This window comes from Populus alba, chromosome 10, assembly GCF_005239225.2.
Source record: "Populus alba chromosome 10, ASM523922v2, whole genome shotgun sequence".
Lineage (NCBI taxonomy): Eukaryota > Viridiplantae > Streptophyta > Magnoliopsida > Malpighiales > Salicaceae > Populus > Populus alba.
In genome coordinates this window covers 14642661-14658309 of record NC_133293.1, presented here as the reverse complement: position 1 = coordinate 14658309, position 15649 = coordinate 14642661, and the positions used below count along the sequence as shown (strand labels likewise).

General features: G+C 34.5%; 1 protein-coding gene and 1 pseudogene across 1 annotated transcript; one reads left to right on the top strand and one right to left on the bottom strand.

The window, feature by feature from the left end:
- Window positions 1-2382: 2382 nt before the first annotated feature.
- LOC118046693 (conserved oligomeric Golgi complex subunit 3) lies at window positions 2383-11912 on the bottom strand. Its single transcript, XM_035055684.2, has 25 exons — window positions 11720-11912; window positions 11441-11524; window positions 11252-11362; window positions 11096-11140; window positions 10942-11016; window positions 10725-10820; window positions 10195-10272; window positions 9777-9862; window positions 9554-9620; window positions 9378-9440; window positions 9170-9271; window positions 8858-8962; window positions 8668-8760; window positions 7705-7793; window positions 7331-7550; window positions 6536-6622; window positions 5843-5959; window positions 5693-5725; window positions 5495-5581; window positions 5340-5402; window positions 4912-5028; window positions 3872-3964; window positions 3252-3377; window positions 2860-2960; window positions 2383-2672 (listed from the first exon to the last, which is right to left on the bottom strand). Exons 1-25 carry the CDS (start codon window positions 11801-11803, stop codon window positions 2543-2545), a joined length of 2352 nt encoding a protein of 783 aa, XP_034911575.1. The 5' UTR covers window positions 11804-11912; the 3' UTR covers window positions 2383-2542.
- An 854-nt stretch (window positions 11913-12766) lies between these two features.
- LOC118045772 (DNA repair protein RAD51 homolog) lies at window positions 12767-15223 on the top strand (annotated as a pseudogene).
- Window positions 15224-15649: the final 426 nt, after the last annotated feature.

The following is a 15649-nucleotide window of genomic DNA, read 5'->3' as shown; positions in this document are numbered from 1 at the left end:
AAATGAGTTGAATTCATTATAAAATCGTGCACTAAAATCACGATTTTACCTGATTTTCTCGATTTCAATATTACGATTCTAACTTTTAAAAAGCATTAAAAAACAGGTGCATCGAAGGGGCAAATGGCCAGACCATGGTTAATTGTAGCTTTGTCATTGACATCTGAAATTTCTGCTTCATTCACCCGAGCTTCAGGAACAGAATGACGGTAATAGAGCCGGTAAGGGTACAAACTTTGGTGACAATATACTGACTCTTGTGACTCTCTCTCTCCATTGAACCGATCATGATCTCTTTTTGATCTCTAGACACTTTAGTGTTTGTTGTTGCAAGAACAGCCACATCATAATTATAAACAAACTAAAAGAAAACAAGCAACGTTTCACTTTTTTTTAGTGGATTGTTAGACAATTACACTGTTAATTGCTACTTTTATTCTTTTGTCCTTGAAATTTATACAGCTACGGTCACTGAATTTATTTTCTGTTTTAATTCTAAATTTTATTTTTTATGGTTCAATGTTGAGAAATAATAATAAAAAAATGCTGAAAAAGAAAAGAAAAGAAAGTATTTTTTCGACTATATTTCAACCATAAAAAACCAATATTACTATTAATAGATTCACCTTAAAAAAAAATCAATATAAAAGGTGTTTTCCATAAAAACTAGATAAAAACTCATAAAATTGGTTTTGATTCACTTAGATTTTGAGATTTCAAGTGATTAAAGGATTTTTTTTTTAAATAAGATTATTTTAAATTCCTATTTTTTTTAGGTGTCTTTAAATAAAAATAATTTAAAAATTAGATTTTGAGGGTCTAGAAATCTAGACCTCAACTTCAATTATAAAAATCTTAATAAGAAAACTACACTATATTTGCTTAAGCAGGCAACACATCATTTGTTATATTAAAAAAAATTGCTTCTAGCCTTCTTGTTAAGTATCTCCTTTTTAGTAAATTTCTCTTTAAATAAATTTATTAAAATAATATTTTAAAAAATATAATACTAACAATTACTTTAAGAATAATTATTAACAATTACTCATGAGAATAAGATATTTATTTTTTTAATGTTAATTTTAAATATATATATATATATATATTAAAAATTTATCATTTTTATATTTTTTATACAGGTGTATAAAAATGATTGATTAATGATTTTTTTAAAAAAAATTAATTAAAATTTGTTTTGACAATCATAATAAGGTTTATACCTAAAAAACAAGGCTTCTCACAAAAATAAGCATGTTTTTTTTAAAAAAAAAAAAATACACGAATAAAAAAATCAATTTTTTGATTATTTTTTTAATTCAAATAATTATACAAATATGCTATTTATTATTGTTATTTTGTATTTAATAAATCATGCTATTAATAAGAAAGTCGTTATTTTGTAAAAAAAAAATAATTAAAAAAAAATATGATTAAAAAAAATACTTTTCATCCATAATTTAATTTGTTCTTACTTTGCAAATATCTATTTTAGTTATTGTATAATCAAATATAAAATGATTGTAAAAAGTGAATGGCAACCGTGCTCGGGCTAATTGTTACCTAGGATAGCTTGGGCCGAGCCTACGCAGCGCTCATTTGGAGCGTCCAAAATCATGCTCTCCGTGCTTGAATCGTTGCTGGCATGGAATATTTCTTCGAGTTGAGCTATCCTGGAACTCAAAAACGGTAATTTTGAGGCGATGGATTGTGCAGAGATGACCTTACGAGGCAATTTATAGCTGATGTTTGGGATTGGCTTCACATCCTCCTCCTTCAGCATGGACTCAGGAAAAGAACTTACCTGGTTTAACCCACCTGCTTACCAGACGGAAACTGACTTTCTTTGATGTTTTTACATCAGCACTGCTTTCTACCAGAGGTGTATTGCACCTAGAAAAAAGTGACACCCTTTTTGGCATAGCCTTTGAACGTGAACATGTATGAAATTATCTATAAAAAAATATAAAGTTGATGGTATTTATATTTGATTTACAGTTATTATGAATAAATTTGGAGGTCTTAAATTATGCCGCCTTCAAAACGATTGTGATGACGATGAGAGATTCAGTCTCCATTTCCTCTCTTCCAAATTTAACCAGTGATACTCATCTTCCTTTATCACAAAAATAGATGATTTTTAATCTAAATATAATAATATCACGTTTCTTCGTATAAAAATTATAAATTTAAGGCTAATGTAGGACGTGTATAGTTTGGAATCTGCTCTACCAAACCTATAAACTTTAACATAACATGCAATCTGATCCTAGAAAAATACGAGTTTATAGTAAACGAATTAAAAAAAAATAACGAACAAAACCATTTTTCACAGACAGTTCTCAACTTCCTACAGGATGGATCTCTCAGTGTTGCTCGACACGATGCATAAAGTTGAAACATATATAATACCATCTCATCTTGAAATATCGACTGTGCAGAAATTCTTCAATAATTCCAAAATGTTGAAAAATAGCTTAGAATCTTTTGATGAAAAAAGGGTGGAGTAAAAATTGCACAGGCTATTATAGTCTTTACAAGTGTATTAGAGGAGACTGTCAAGTTCTGCTTGCAGGTTCTGTATGGATGTCATATTGATGATGCTTTGTTCTTCAGGTGAATACTCAGCTTTTACCAGGGATTGTATTTGAACATGCGCCTCCACAATATTTGTCCTGCATGGATATAGTTTCAGGTTTAGAATCAGCTTTTTATAACCAAGATAATGCATTTGAAGCTTTTGATGAACGGGGAAGTAATTGTAGGGGCAACAAATTCAGTCCTGTCATTGGCAGATGTCTAACTTGTATAGGTTTGAGATATGGAAATTTAGTTCATGAACACGAGTCAAAATCAACTTACTTTATTGGTTTGAATAGAATTGTTCGTGTAGATGGGTTCTGCAGATAAAGCTTCATCTTTGTCATCACCACTGGCAGTTCTTGCTGAATTGCAGCATTTACCTATTCATGAAATGTGGAAAATGAAATCAGCTTGAGCTAAATCATAATAGTTTCACTGCATGGTTTCCAGACAGGATAATTCTGTCAACCAGGCCTGCTCATGGAGGTCTTACTACATCCCAGATTTGTTCTCTCCGTCTTGCTTTTGCCTTTCTTAATTTAGCATGTTATTTTTTGATGCAGAATAAGAGATTCAATAATTTACTTCAGGATATTTAACTGGCAGAAAAAATATATTTAAATGGGCATGCAGAGACTGAATCTGTAGTACATAATAATAAATAACCTTACCTTCTGAACAAGTTCAGCCACCTTATCTGGAGTAGCAAAGGCTTGATCTTTAAGTGGTTTGGCCATAACAGAGTCCACTTTCTGATTCTGACTACCAGAGGACAGAGCAAGTTTCACAGCTGTCACCTACAAACAGATTGAAAATGTCATGCTTGTGGATGGCAGTGCAGGAAATTATACTAAAGATTCTGACAAAATATATAAATAGATGAAGCTCAATTTCTTAAAATCGTACTGTTTGGTTGGTTAGACTAAATTGCCTATGCTCCCCACCACCCTTTTCTTGGGGATACAGAATACAACAGCTGATTAGTTGAACTTACACTCAGAACTGAGTATAATATGAGAGACTGCAGTCTGTCCATTTAAAACTATGGGAAGTCGAGAAAGAATGAACATAAGCATCCTGTCATTATAGAATGTGATGAGCTTCTATCTCTTCTGCAAGAGTAGCCGGGGCATATGGCCCATAAAGTTTGTCTTGCCTTGTTTGATCTACTTTCATTCATTAATCACCAGTATACTCATAGGTCCCGGGCCTTTTTTATCTCCTATTGACAAGAGTACATCTATGCATATAGATGCTAAAAAGATGTATTCTTTGTTTGAGAGCAGTGAACCTTGGTAACAAAGGAAAGCATGGGATCCACAACCAGCTTGGTGACTGACATGATGAATTCCTCACAAGTAGCTTTTAGGCTTTTCTCCAGGTCCTGAAAAAAACAAAGGGCCCTTTGTCAAAATGGTATTCTGTGGGGAGGGATCCAACAATAAAAGAATATACATGAGTGGTTTAGGTACAATTATCACCATTTGAAAGCAAAACTAGTTTATGAGCACTGAAAGTGAAGCTATGTGCTGAAAACTTTTCTATTATAGTATTTGCAGTAGTTGGAATGTGTGGTCTTAAAGAAAAATCCAGTCACCACCAGCTCCTATAGTTCGCTTACAAGCTCCCACTAATAACTAATTTAAAAATGAGGAAACATAAAATAATAGTTCCTACAAGTTTCACCAAAGCAATTGACATGTGCCAAGGGGAAACATCAGCAGCATAATAATACCAGGTTTCACAAATCCACTTGACCAAGTGTTAGGTTCTCAAGGCGATTTCAGTTGTTCAGAAAATCAGAACGCATAAGTGTCTACAGTACTCTACAAATAACATATATTGGTGTCACATGGTGACCAAACCTATTATGGACAGAAGTGATATTGCGAACAACAGCAAATCCAAAAAAATGAAAGTGAAAATAAATAAATGAACATCAAATAGAGAACAAACCAATTGGTTCTTTAAAGTTTCTAGAATTTATTGTGTTGTCATGTGAAACTGAAACATGTACTTCAAGTGTGATACGTCAGCCATGTCTTTAGTTTGGCAGAAAGTTCACAAGTAAAGTGGTTCAATATTATATGTGAGCTTCCTCTAAAAAATAACAAAAGCAAAACCAAGGATTGTTATTGTTACACAAACAGCATAAACATCTCCTTGTTATGGAGTGAAATACATTTACTGATTCATTTCATTTATGTTCAACAAATTATTGATTTTCAGGCAGACCAAACATGATAATAGGGGTAGATGTCTCCAAATATTTCTGGTGACAGAAGCAGCCAAAGAAATATCCAGGATATCTGTGTTTTGATAAAGACAAACCTTCTTGGCATCTACTTGACTTTCTAAAACTCGGGGAGACAAGGTCCTTGCCAGCGAAGTTGATCTTGACCAGTCAAATAGCGAGGCCTGACCTCTAAGTATCCGTCTCAAGTGTTCCTGGGGCATGGAATTTAATGTAAATAAGACTTCCCTACAAACAAATATAGTGATAAAAGAGGAACTGCTACATGCAAAATAAAATAGAATATTAACATTAAGTTCTAAAAGTTTACTAAAATTGCATATTATTAGTTACATCAACCAGTCAGAATATGTAGCACAAGTTTTTATTAGTACTGTTGTGCTATCCATGAAAGTGATGCTGAAGTGAAGTAGAACTTCAGTTAAGAGTCTATTAAATTTGGGTGCCAAAATATTAAGACATCAAATAGTGCAGATAACTAAACTTTAGCTTCAGTGAGCCTTACCAGCAGATGAGAGAAGTCGAGTTCCTTGTATGTGACCGAAAATTCTATATCAAATGGTGCAATCTGAAAGGACAAAACTTGAAAGTTGTAAACCATATTGCATGGATTAGTAAATAACCACCAAATAAACAAATTGGAGGAATAAGGGAGATAACCTGCTCCCTTAAGATTAAAATATGCTTGATAAGAAATAGCTGCCCATCCATTGCTGTAGATCTCTTTGTAATGAGTTTGCTAGCTTTCTGTGGAGAATATATTTTAATAACTATAAAGGGAGACGATACTAAAGCATAATGAGATTCCAATCATCACCACATACTACAATATTGGCTATTGATGTTTACATTACTCACCTGGATAGAATCAGAGCAAACTTCCACCGCTTCCTGATAAAAAAAGCAACCAACAAAAAAAAGTTCAATAAAACATGTAAAGAACAACCAATATTCTTTCTAAATATACAAAAAACCTAAGAAATAGTAACTGTCCAATGATTCAAGAACCTGTGCTAAACCAGTGAAGACAGATGGTTCTAGACAACGATATAACTTCGCAAGGCATGATAGAGTTCTCTCCACAGGTGGATACCAAGTTTTAAATACATCAGGGTTTTCATCAACCTGACAAAAAGATTAGAATTAAGCAAAAGAGCAATGCTGGTAAATAAAAATTCACTTATTACTGGAAACAGAAAAATTAGTGAAAGCCACCAGCAGACAACCACAAAAAGCCAGTCTGCAAGTCAAACCAAAATGTGACAATGGCTACCTTATATTTCAATAAAAATAAAAATTATGCTTGATACCCGTGCCAGACATAACACAGAGATATGGACAAATGATGTGTCCCCTGCCAACTGGATTGAATTAAACCATGCCAGATAGACGTGCCAATACAAGGGAACTCATGAACAGCCAAGCCTAACTGCTATAAGGTCCTAAAATACTCTGTTTCAAAGGGTAAAATCCTGACATGGGATGTCCCCACCTTGTGGATTAGAAGAACCTAAGGAACTGGGATGGAAGAATCAGAAATGCCAATAATCTCTCCAACTTTGTGTCATTTCTGACAAGATTTAAACCCGAGATCCCACTTAATATCAGCTGTGAGTTGCAGCCATTTGACATTCTCAATCCTCTGGTTATCCACATAAGTTAATCATGACAAAATAAAAATGGAAGTGTAAGAAACTTTACAGAATTAGTTTCTGATTTCATCTCAGTAGATTGCTCTAACTTTGCAGGGTAATCCATGTCCTCATTAGAAGGTATATAATTGGCTATCTGCAAAATAAACAAGAGAAAGCATCAATAAAACCAACATTTAGAAGAAACAAAAAAATTCCCTCACATACAGTGAGGATGGTGATAAAAAAACTTGAGAAGATGCTCCAACAAGGAGATTCACATGGAGAAAAAACTCTAAGACTATTCCGTGTCCTACAATTCTGTTTGTACTAGATTGAATGAGATATTTGTTTCCATCTTAAAGCATGGTTGTTTGTGCAAACTCTTTTGACTTTAACAGCGCATTGGAGTTAATTCTTAGTTCTCAACCATTTATGCAATCCACTAGAATTGGGAGGTAAACATTGGGGCATATCACTTTATAATATATGCATCCAGACAAAGGGGTAAACTTGATGCTAAACTAATCGAAGAAATCCATCATCAGCAAGTGCTCCAAATATCATAGACTAAAGCCCAAGTTAAAATGCTTCCCTAAAACATTCATGCAATGGCACTGCTTTCTAATACAAGCATACAGCCCAACAAGGATAACAGAAACCAAGTACGAACACGTACAAGAACTATGTAGCACAGGATAGTTTTACATGCAATTATATATGGAATTTGAATATGCCATCACCAGATAAATACGAATTGATACAGAAAATGAACAAACTTTTCAACAACTGCCTTGTGAAATTAATATGCAAACAAACAACCAGGGTAGGCTTCTATATTAAAATTCTCAATATAAAAACGTACTTCATCACGAATATATGTCCGAGCACGGAAAGTCAATCGCTCATGAACATCTGCTAAAATTCGCTGCAATGTAGGTCGTAGCCCAGCTAATGACTCACTCCGTCTGCTAAGTTGTTCTCCCAAAACTTCAACTTTAAGTATATCAACAAGTTCACATAGAAGATCGACATTTGTTTCGTGAATAAGTTTTGGGCGCAGTGTATCATACAAGTAAGTAGATCTGTGAGTAACAAAAGAATAAAATCTATTAGGAAAAAATATTACAGCGGGGATATGATAATGACAAATCCCACAACTCCCTCCACCCCAAATAATAATAATATTGATAAAAAAAAAAGAGGACCCTAAATATAAAACACTAGATAAGAACTTACAAAGGATCAATAAGTGGAGCCAAACTAGAAATATCCTCGGAAGAGGATGGGAAGAAATGATCAAAGAGTTGGTGCTCAAGTTGACAAACCTGCAGTTATGGTGGGATAAGTAAAATGTCTATAAAATGAAAAGATTCATGGAGCTTCAGTTGGACTTATGGTCAAATTAAGGCGAGCTGAGCTGAGCCAACAAAATGGCTCAAATCTATCGTTCATTGCAAAAAATAAATGTTAAAGACTTCCCAAAACACAAGGAAAAAAAGTTTTAAATGACATGACCTAGAAGTATTTACATTTACATGCTATTGGAGGGCAATCACCTAAGAGCTTAGGTTGTTAAATGATATTAACATCTTAAGAAGCCCCCTTATGTGCAAACCTGTTTGGGCTTTGCATATGCACTCCCGGTTTCAGGCCATTAGTTTTGCATGGGAATTAGTCGATACTTGAACACTTGACCACATGATCATAAAGCTACTCTACCTTATTTGAGAACTAATAGACCTAAAACTTAAATTGTCATGGAGAGACTACTAAACAATATTAATATCTAACACCTGTATTGACAAAACAAAATTTATATATACCAAAAAGTAAGTAGCTCAACGAGCAACCTAGAACTAAGCATTAAACAAGTGTAACCTTGCTTCAATCAACATTGAAAAGTTGCAATTAATTTGAAAAAAGAAAGGAAGCTAAAAACTATTTACATCCACCCCCCTGCAGAAGCCTCCTATATTTTGGCTGCAAACTTTTCCTTTCACGTGTAACAAATTAATGGTGATATATCAGCACAAAAATTTAACATGATCACTGACTTCAACACTCACAAACCACTGAATGAATCCAACCCAACTAATATATGCCAAAATGCAAAGTTTTAAATGCTATTCAATCAACCAGATGATCCAGGACCCACAACTATCTCTGTTTACTGATAGCAATATTCGTTAAGTGCACTACCAGCATCAAATATGCACAACCAGATCTAGTTAACGATGGCAAAGCCTCTTTCTTGGCAAATTCAGATATCCTCTGATGTACAATCCCTTTTACCTACATACCAAAAAACAAAGAGAAAGTACCATCACAACCAGCAGGTGAATAAGAGTAAGAAAATCAATGTGTGAGAAACAACTGAAAATTAACTCACCAAGGAAAGCCGCTGTTCACAGTACAACTTGTGGCAATCAGCAAGGATCTGGGCATATTCCTTTCTTGATGATCTGCTTTCGATTTCCTCCAATATGGGCTTAAGCTACAGAAACTTAGAATCGTCAGCTGCTTGTGAAAACAATAGATCAAATCAAAGAATGTAAAATTCTATTCCACATGTAGAATATATTTTTTTCACAAGTTATTTAAAAATCAGCCCCCTGCTCAGATAAGTTATCAGTAGTCAAACATTCCACATGCATTACATCTTCGTGTCAAGATAAAAGAACAAAGAAAAGGATGCTACTACCTCAGTTGAGGCTGCTTTGAATCTGACATAGATTACAGATGCCTCTACACCCTCGGAAATAGATGTTTTGCTGCCTCCAGTGCTCCGGATTGCATGCTGAACCTGATGAAGTCCACAAAAAAACAACCAAGTCACAGAGATTCATGTTTACGAAAAAACATGTGCGCGCACACATGAAGATCTTTTTATGTAAATACAGATACTTCACCTGAGATGAAGCATTTTTCAGGACAGAAAGCACATGAGTTCGAATCATGCCCAGGGCTCGAGACTGTTAAAATCATGAAAACTCTGTCATCATTTGGAGCAGGTAACAAACCTTACACACTTACATTTTCCATTCAAAAAATCAATCTTTTTACATTGCTGGCATCAATCACTTACCTGGAGCTGTCGAAATTTAAGCAGATAAACACTGGATTCTGCGTATTGTGGATTGCTTTCGACATATCTAAAGGTGTGCAAAAACAAGTGATGAGTAGATAAAACAGAGCACAATACTGTCCCCACCCAAAAAAATTCAATACTGCTCATGAACTTACAGAGTTTAGCTAAGTAATGTTAGAGGTGTTAATTTATACAGTAATAAAAATATTTGTTCACTTACGATATGCACTCATCAAGCCTTTTGAGCAGTGGAAGAAATTTCTCATTTCCAACATTCGTATTTGAAGCATAAAAATTGTTATTAAGCTGCACACAAATGCAAATTACACTCCATCAATACTATTGATATAAATGGCAATACTTCATGAAACCTTCTCAAACATGGACAAAAAAAATAGCAAGCTATTAAGAGAACTCCTAAAATGGAAGTAGAGTCAAATAATAACACGCGAAGCATTATAGACAAACTAGATAGCCAGTGCTCTATTATATTGATTTTCAAGTCCTTTTCTTTTTTTAAATAGACAAGACTTATTCTCTTCACCTACCTAAAAAAATTATGATTTAATTGAAATTAATGAAAAAACATAACATTTTAAGCAACTGAAACTCTAAGTGAGGTAGCATTCAAACCTTACATTCTCCAATTCATCAAAGTAGTGGAGCTTACTGTGAACTGCTTCTGCAAATTCAATCAGTCTTTGCTTCTCTACTACCTGCAATGGAAACAATACATGAGACAACCAACTCAACCAATTTAAACTAACATGTGCATTACTATCTAAAATACTCTGAGGTACAGTTTTCAGATTTAAGTTTATGAAACAACCTACCTAAAATTTGAGATCGAAAAACATACAATGTTGACATAAAATAAATTGGATATAAACTACAGCTTAACTTGCTTGTTCCATCCATGAAACTCAAAATATAAAAACAGGGCTATAGAATAATCATATGACATTAGAGCATATTCGTCTGAAATTCCAGTTCAAGTAAAGCAGTGTATTAATCTACAAAGTCGATGGTTACCAAGCTCATCCAGTCAAAACTGACCTAAATTAAAATTCCGAAATTTGAGCAACTGTATTCTGTGATTTACAGAACCAAACCAAAGCTCATTCTAGAGCAAGTATAAAGTAGTGAATAGAAGAAAGAGAAACCACACCAGTCTGTCACAAGCATCATGAAGAGTCTTAGTCTTTGTAGCAACAGCTTGGTGCTGCAGCTGTAACTCATTAAAGAAGTCAAGAGTTTCATCCACCTGCATTCGGATAAGGTCGGTATCTTAAATAATAAAAAAAAAAATGACTTCATCCAAAGAATTCAAGAATTTATCAACAATATAAAATCACCAAGAAATGAAAAATAAAACAAACAAATACCTGGAGAAGTATATCATCACATGTCTCCATGTGCTCCGTTAGATTGTTGACATAGTGCTGGTACTTCTCCTCTGCCTAATAACAGAAAACACCAAGATAAAAAAAAACCATGACCGAACACATTTGCACAAGAATAATCACCACAACAACTAACCTCTGATTTCATTGCCGATTCAAGATCAGTAAACCACTTATAAAACTGCATCATATAAAATTCAAATCATTATCAAGCTACACTATAGGCACCGGCTTATACCATTATCCCAAGTAACCTGTCACGTAAATATAAGCAAAAGCGGGTGTGCTTTACCTGGTTTGTATTGACTAAAACTGCATCAATGCCTTGAGATTCACCAAAACTGATGTCCCTAGTAGAAACTGTCAAGCCACCATTCTCCTTCACAGAGGCATGATCTTGGGTCTAAAAAACCACAAAACCTATAATGTCACATAACCTGCATTTTAATTTATTTATTTTAAAAAAAAATTGAAATCTCACCAAATTGTTAGGGTAGGGTCGCTCGGAAACTGAATGAGAGAGCGACGCAATTGCTTCTTGCTGTTGCTCAGTTAAAGGCGCATTCTGTTTATAACAAAAATCAAGCCGCAATTGACAAATAAAAGAATAGATTACAGCAAGCTAGCTAGCTAGCGGTGGAATGTGAATCGAATCAAAGAATGAGTTGTGGATGTGAGAGAGAGTCAATTGGCGAGATTGGTAAAACCAGATCTAATGATTTAAGAGTGCATAAAAAAACATTGAAAGAAAGAAGGAAACCTGTTCCCAAGTAGAAGCGAAGTTGTATCCTTTAGAGATGGCAACTGATTTGTGGAGATTTGGAGGACTCGCTCTGTTTGCCATGTCTTTCAACCCGGTTTTCGAAAACTGAGAGAGAGAGAGAGAGAGAGGTCTGTCTCGTCAGTATAACCGAGTGCACTCCCCGACGGTAAAATGGGCGATTGGGCGTAACGGAGAGACAAACTAAAACGACGCCGCTTTTATACGAAGTAGGGAGCCATTTTCGGTTTAAACCGAAAATCAAACCGATTCGGTGCTGCCGGTTCGGTAAGAAACCAGACTCGCCAGTTGGTTTATATTTTTTGTTATAAATTATAATAACAATTTACAAAGCCCTAGGTCAAGTGTATGTGTTGCAATGCTAAAATAAATAATAAAGAAAGCGAAGTCTAATTAGTACAGAAAAAAATGATCCTTGTATATTCATAACTCTTTTTTTTTTTATTAACGTCGATGTTTGGACCAGCTTGCGCACATCACGACTAATCACACGGCCCACTAAATATCCTGCAAGTCCAATGAGCAAGTAAGGCACCGCGGGGGTAACAAGCATACCGCACAAAAAGGATACAATAAAGACAGGAAGGGAACAAACTCTTCAGCCCCACTCCCACTAAGACTCGAACTGAAATTTGAAAGAAGGATAGCTGCCCCAACAACCACTGAGCCAATAACCTGTTGGTTATATACTCAGAACTTCATAGGTTAAGCGGATGTTTTGCGATGCAATGCATAGTATTCTTGTAAAAAACATTTAATTAAAAATATTTTAAAGTAATTTTTTGAATGTTTTTTATTTTTAATATCAAAATATTTAAATTATAAAAAAAATAACTTAAAAATATTAATTTAGTATTTTTTCATATAAAAAACAATTTAAAAAAATAACTGAAAAAATATTAATATAAAAAACAATTTAAACACACAAAAATAAACACATCCCGCTCTCTTGCAAAAAGGATTTTATATATCTATTTCTTAGTACTAACCAAACCTTTTCTAGAGAAACATTAGCTATTTAACAACATGTATTTCATTGTGGGTTGGGTAAAAAAAATTCCCGGGTGAAAAAAAATAAATATGATAGCAATTTATTTGTATTGTTTTACATAAAAATATCAATTATAAATTTAAAAATTTATACATATATTTAATTAAATAAATTAAAAATTATTTTTATAACCAAATCAAATTAGAAAGCTCAATTTCTAACTAGATATATTCACAATCAAGGACATGGATCCAATCAGGTTCCATAATTTTTTGTTATAATTTTTTATCTAATTATATGATAAAAAAAAATACTTGTAAAATTAAAAAAAAAAACAACTAAATATTAAATATTTGATATCACATTAAACATTTTCACAATTAAAAATCAATAAAATATTAGAAAATAAAATTTAAAAAAATATATAAAAATTGTTGCCTTTTCTCCGAGGAAAGGGCCTATTTAAAGGAATCAGTGAAGCTAAAAGTTGACAAAATCATTGAAGCAGGCATGTCATTGCTTAGCCTGTTTTTGTTTCTTCAAGATTTTTTGTCTCATATTTTTCATAGTTTAGATAGGGAGACTCATAACTTTACTTCGGCTCATATCTACAGCTTCCAAACTGGTGCCCCTGGGTTGCGCTAGTCCTAGCCAACTCCATGCTCGGAGGCAAGAGATAATTCAGATAACATCTGGGTCAAGAGATCAGCTCGACAAAATTTTAGAAGGCAAGTATCAAAGATTTCTTTCAACTCTTAACAATGATCCTCTTACATTAGACTACGTGTTTTTGTAGCAATGCTTCTTAAGAACATGAGCACTTGCCAAGTCCTGTGGTGTTGTAACCTCAAAAATCTAGCTTTTGACAGGAGGGGTTGAGACAGGATCTATTACTGAGATACATGGTGAGTTCCGCTCTGGAAAAACTCAGCTGCGCCACACACTTTGCGTCACTTGCTAAGTAAGAACATTTTTTTCTTCGTGAATAGCTTTGAAATAAGAGAGACAAGTTTAATTCCATTATTTAGTTTTGCATCTTCTGTTGCTTTAAAAGTTGAAGCAAATATTTATGGACTGAATAAGTAAACCATACACAGAAGCGCATGGCAAAATGCCGTTTCAAGTTGCCTTGTCTACACCAGATGAATCGGGTCTCTTATCTTGTCGTGTACGCCAGCTTACTATCTATGGAATGCTTTCAATATTTATGCTAGCTAAAATAATCAACCTAGTGATGCAATCTATTGAAGACCCCTTCATCTAATTCACCGTTTTATTTCAGCTTTCATTGGATCAAGGAGGTGGGGAGGGAAAAGCAATGTCCATAGATGCAGATGGCGCGTTCAGGCCACAAAGACTCTTACAGATAGCTGATAGGTACCATACAGCTAGAGAAGAACTTCTGCTCTAGCCAGCTTGTTGTCAAATGGTTAAAGGTTTTAAACCTTGCAGCTTTGGGCTAAATGATGTTGATGTCTTGGAGAATGTGGCTTATGGTCGGGCACATAACACTATCATCAATCTAGGCTTTTGCTTGAAGCAGCTTCAATGATGACGGAAACAAGGTACATATTGTCGTTGTTGTCTAATGCATGGATGACTCTACATGGCCACTGTCACTCAGGATCAAGAAATCCTGGTGGGACTGAGATTATGGGCTCTTCTGCTGCTGATATGATTCCCTGAGAATTTTCACCAGGAGGGTTGATTAAAATTAAGTAATGGAACCTATTTCACATCCATGTATACGAATAACATTTTGTAGCTTTGAAAATCTGTAGCTGAGATTCCATAGATAGTAAAAGTTCTTACAGTGTTACTTCAATAATTGAAGAACCTCTAATAATGCATTTAGTATTTATTTATTTTTATGTCAATGGATTGTGGCTCTATAGGTTTGCTCTTATGATTGTTGGCAGTTAGTTCTACTGCTCTATACAGATCAGATTTTTCTGGAAGGGGAGAACTTTCAGCTCGGCAGGTGCATCTATCAAAGTTCCATGGGAACCTTCAGAAGTTTGCAGATGAGCCAGAATGACAACCTTTATCTTTTTAAACTAGCGCTCTTCATTTATGACTATCTTTTTACATCATTGAATTACTGGGTCCACGATTCCTTTAGGCCATATGACTTTCTGGATTTACCCTCTCTTGTTATTCCAGTAAATGCGAATGCTGTACACATGCTCCAAATAGACTATTCATTTAGAAATGTAAATTTTCCTGTGCATTTTGTTGGTGTAGTTCGGTGTGGCTGTTGTCATCACAAAACCAAGTAGTTGCTCAAGTTGATGGTTCTGCTATTTTCGCTGGAACTCAAATCAAGCCTATTGGCGTTAACATCATGGCTCGTGCTTCTACATCAAGGTCGGTAATTCCCTCCAATTCTCCTCTCAAGTGTGAAGGTTTCGTACTTGAAAATTCTTAGCTAGTTATTGTATAATTGTCACTGGCTTGCTCTTTGGAAGGAAGATAGGAGGAGCCCTCTATAAAGCAATAAGGAGGAGAGGAGGAGATTAAACACTGATTTCCTCGTATTGATTGATTATCGTTCTTAAAATATATTTAATATCTTTAAATCTACAACCTGCAATTCGATCAACTACTGTTCTGTAAATGGAATATTGGCATCAGCACCAGTACTCGTCAAAACTGAGAATAAGATCTGAATCACTCGATTGTAAAGCCATGGAACTCTTGCACCCTTGTAAACTAATTCCCGGATCACAAACCTAGGTATTGACTGCACCAAATTGCACTGGTAATACCAGGTTTATACCTGCTTAACTTTTCAGGGAATTTCTCACTTGTTCACTCCTAAGAGATCACATTCCAATTGAAATTTAATCCCACTCTAGGAACACTCTGAAATTGTTCATCGTCCTTGTAGCTACTTGAGGAACTTTTCTTCAAGTCTA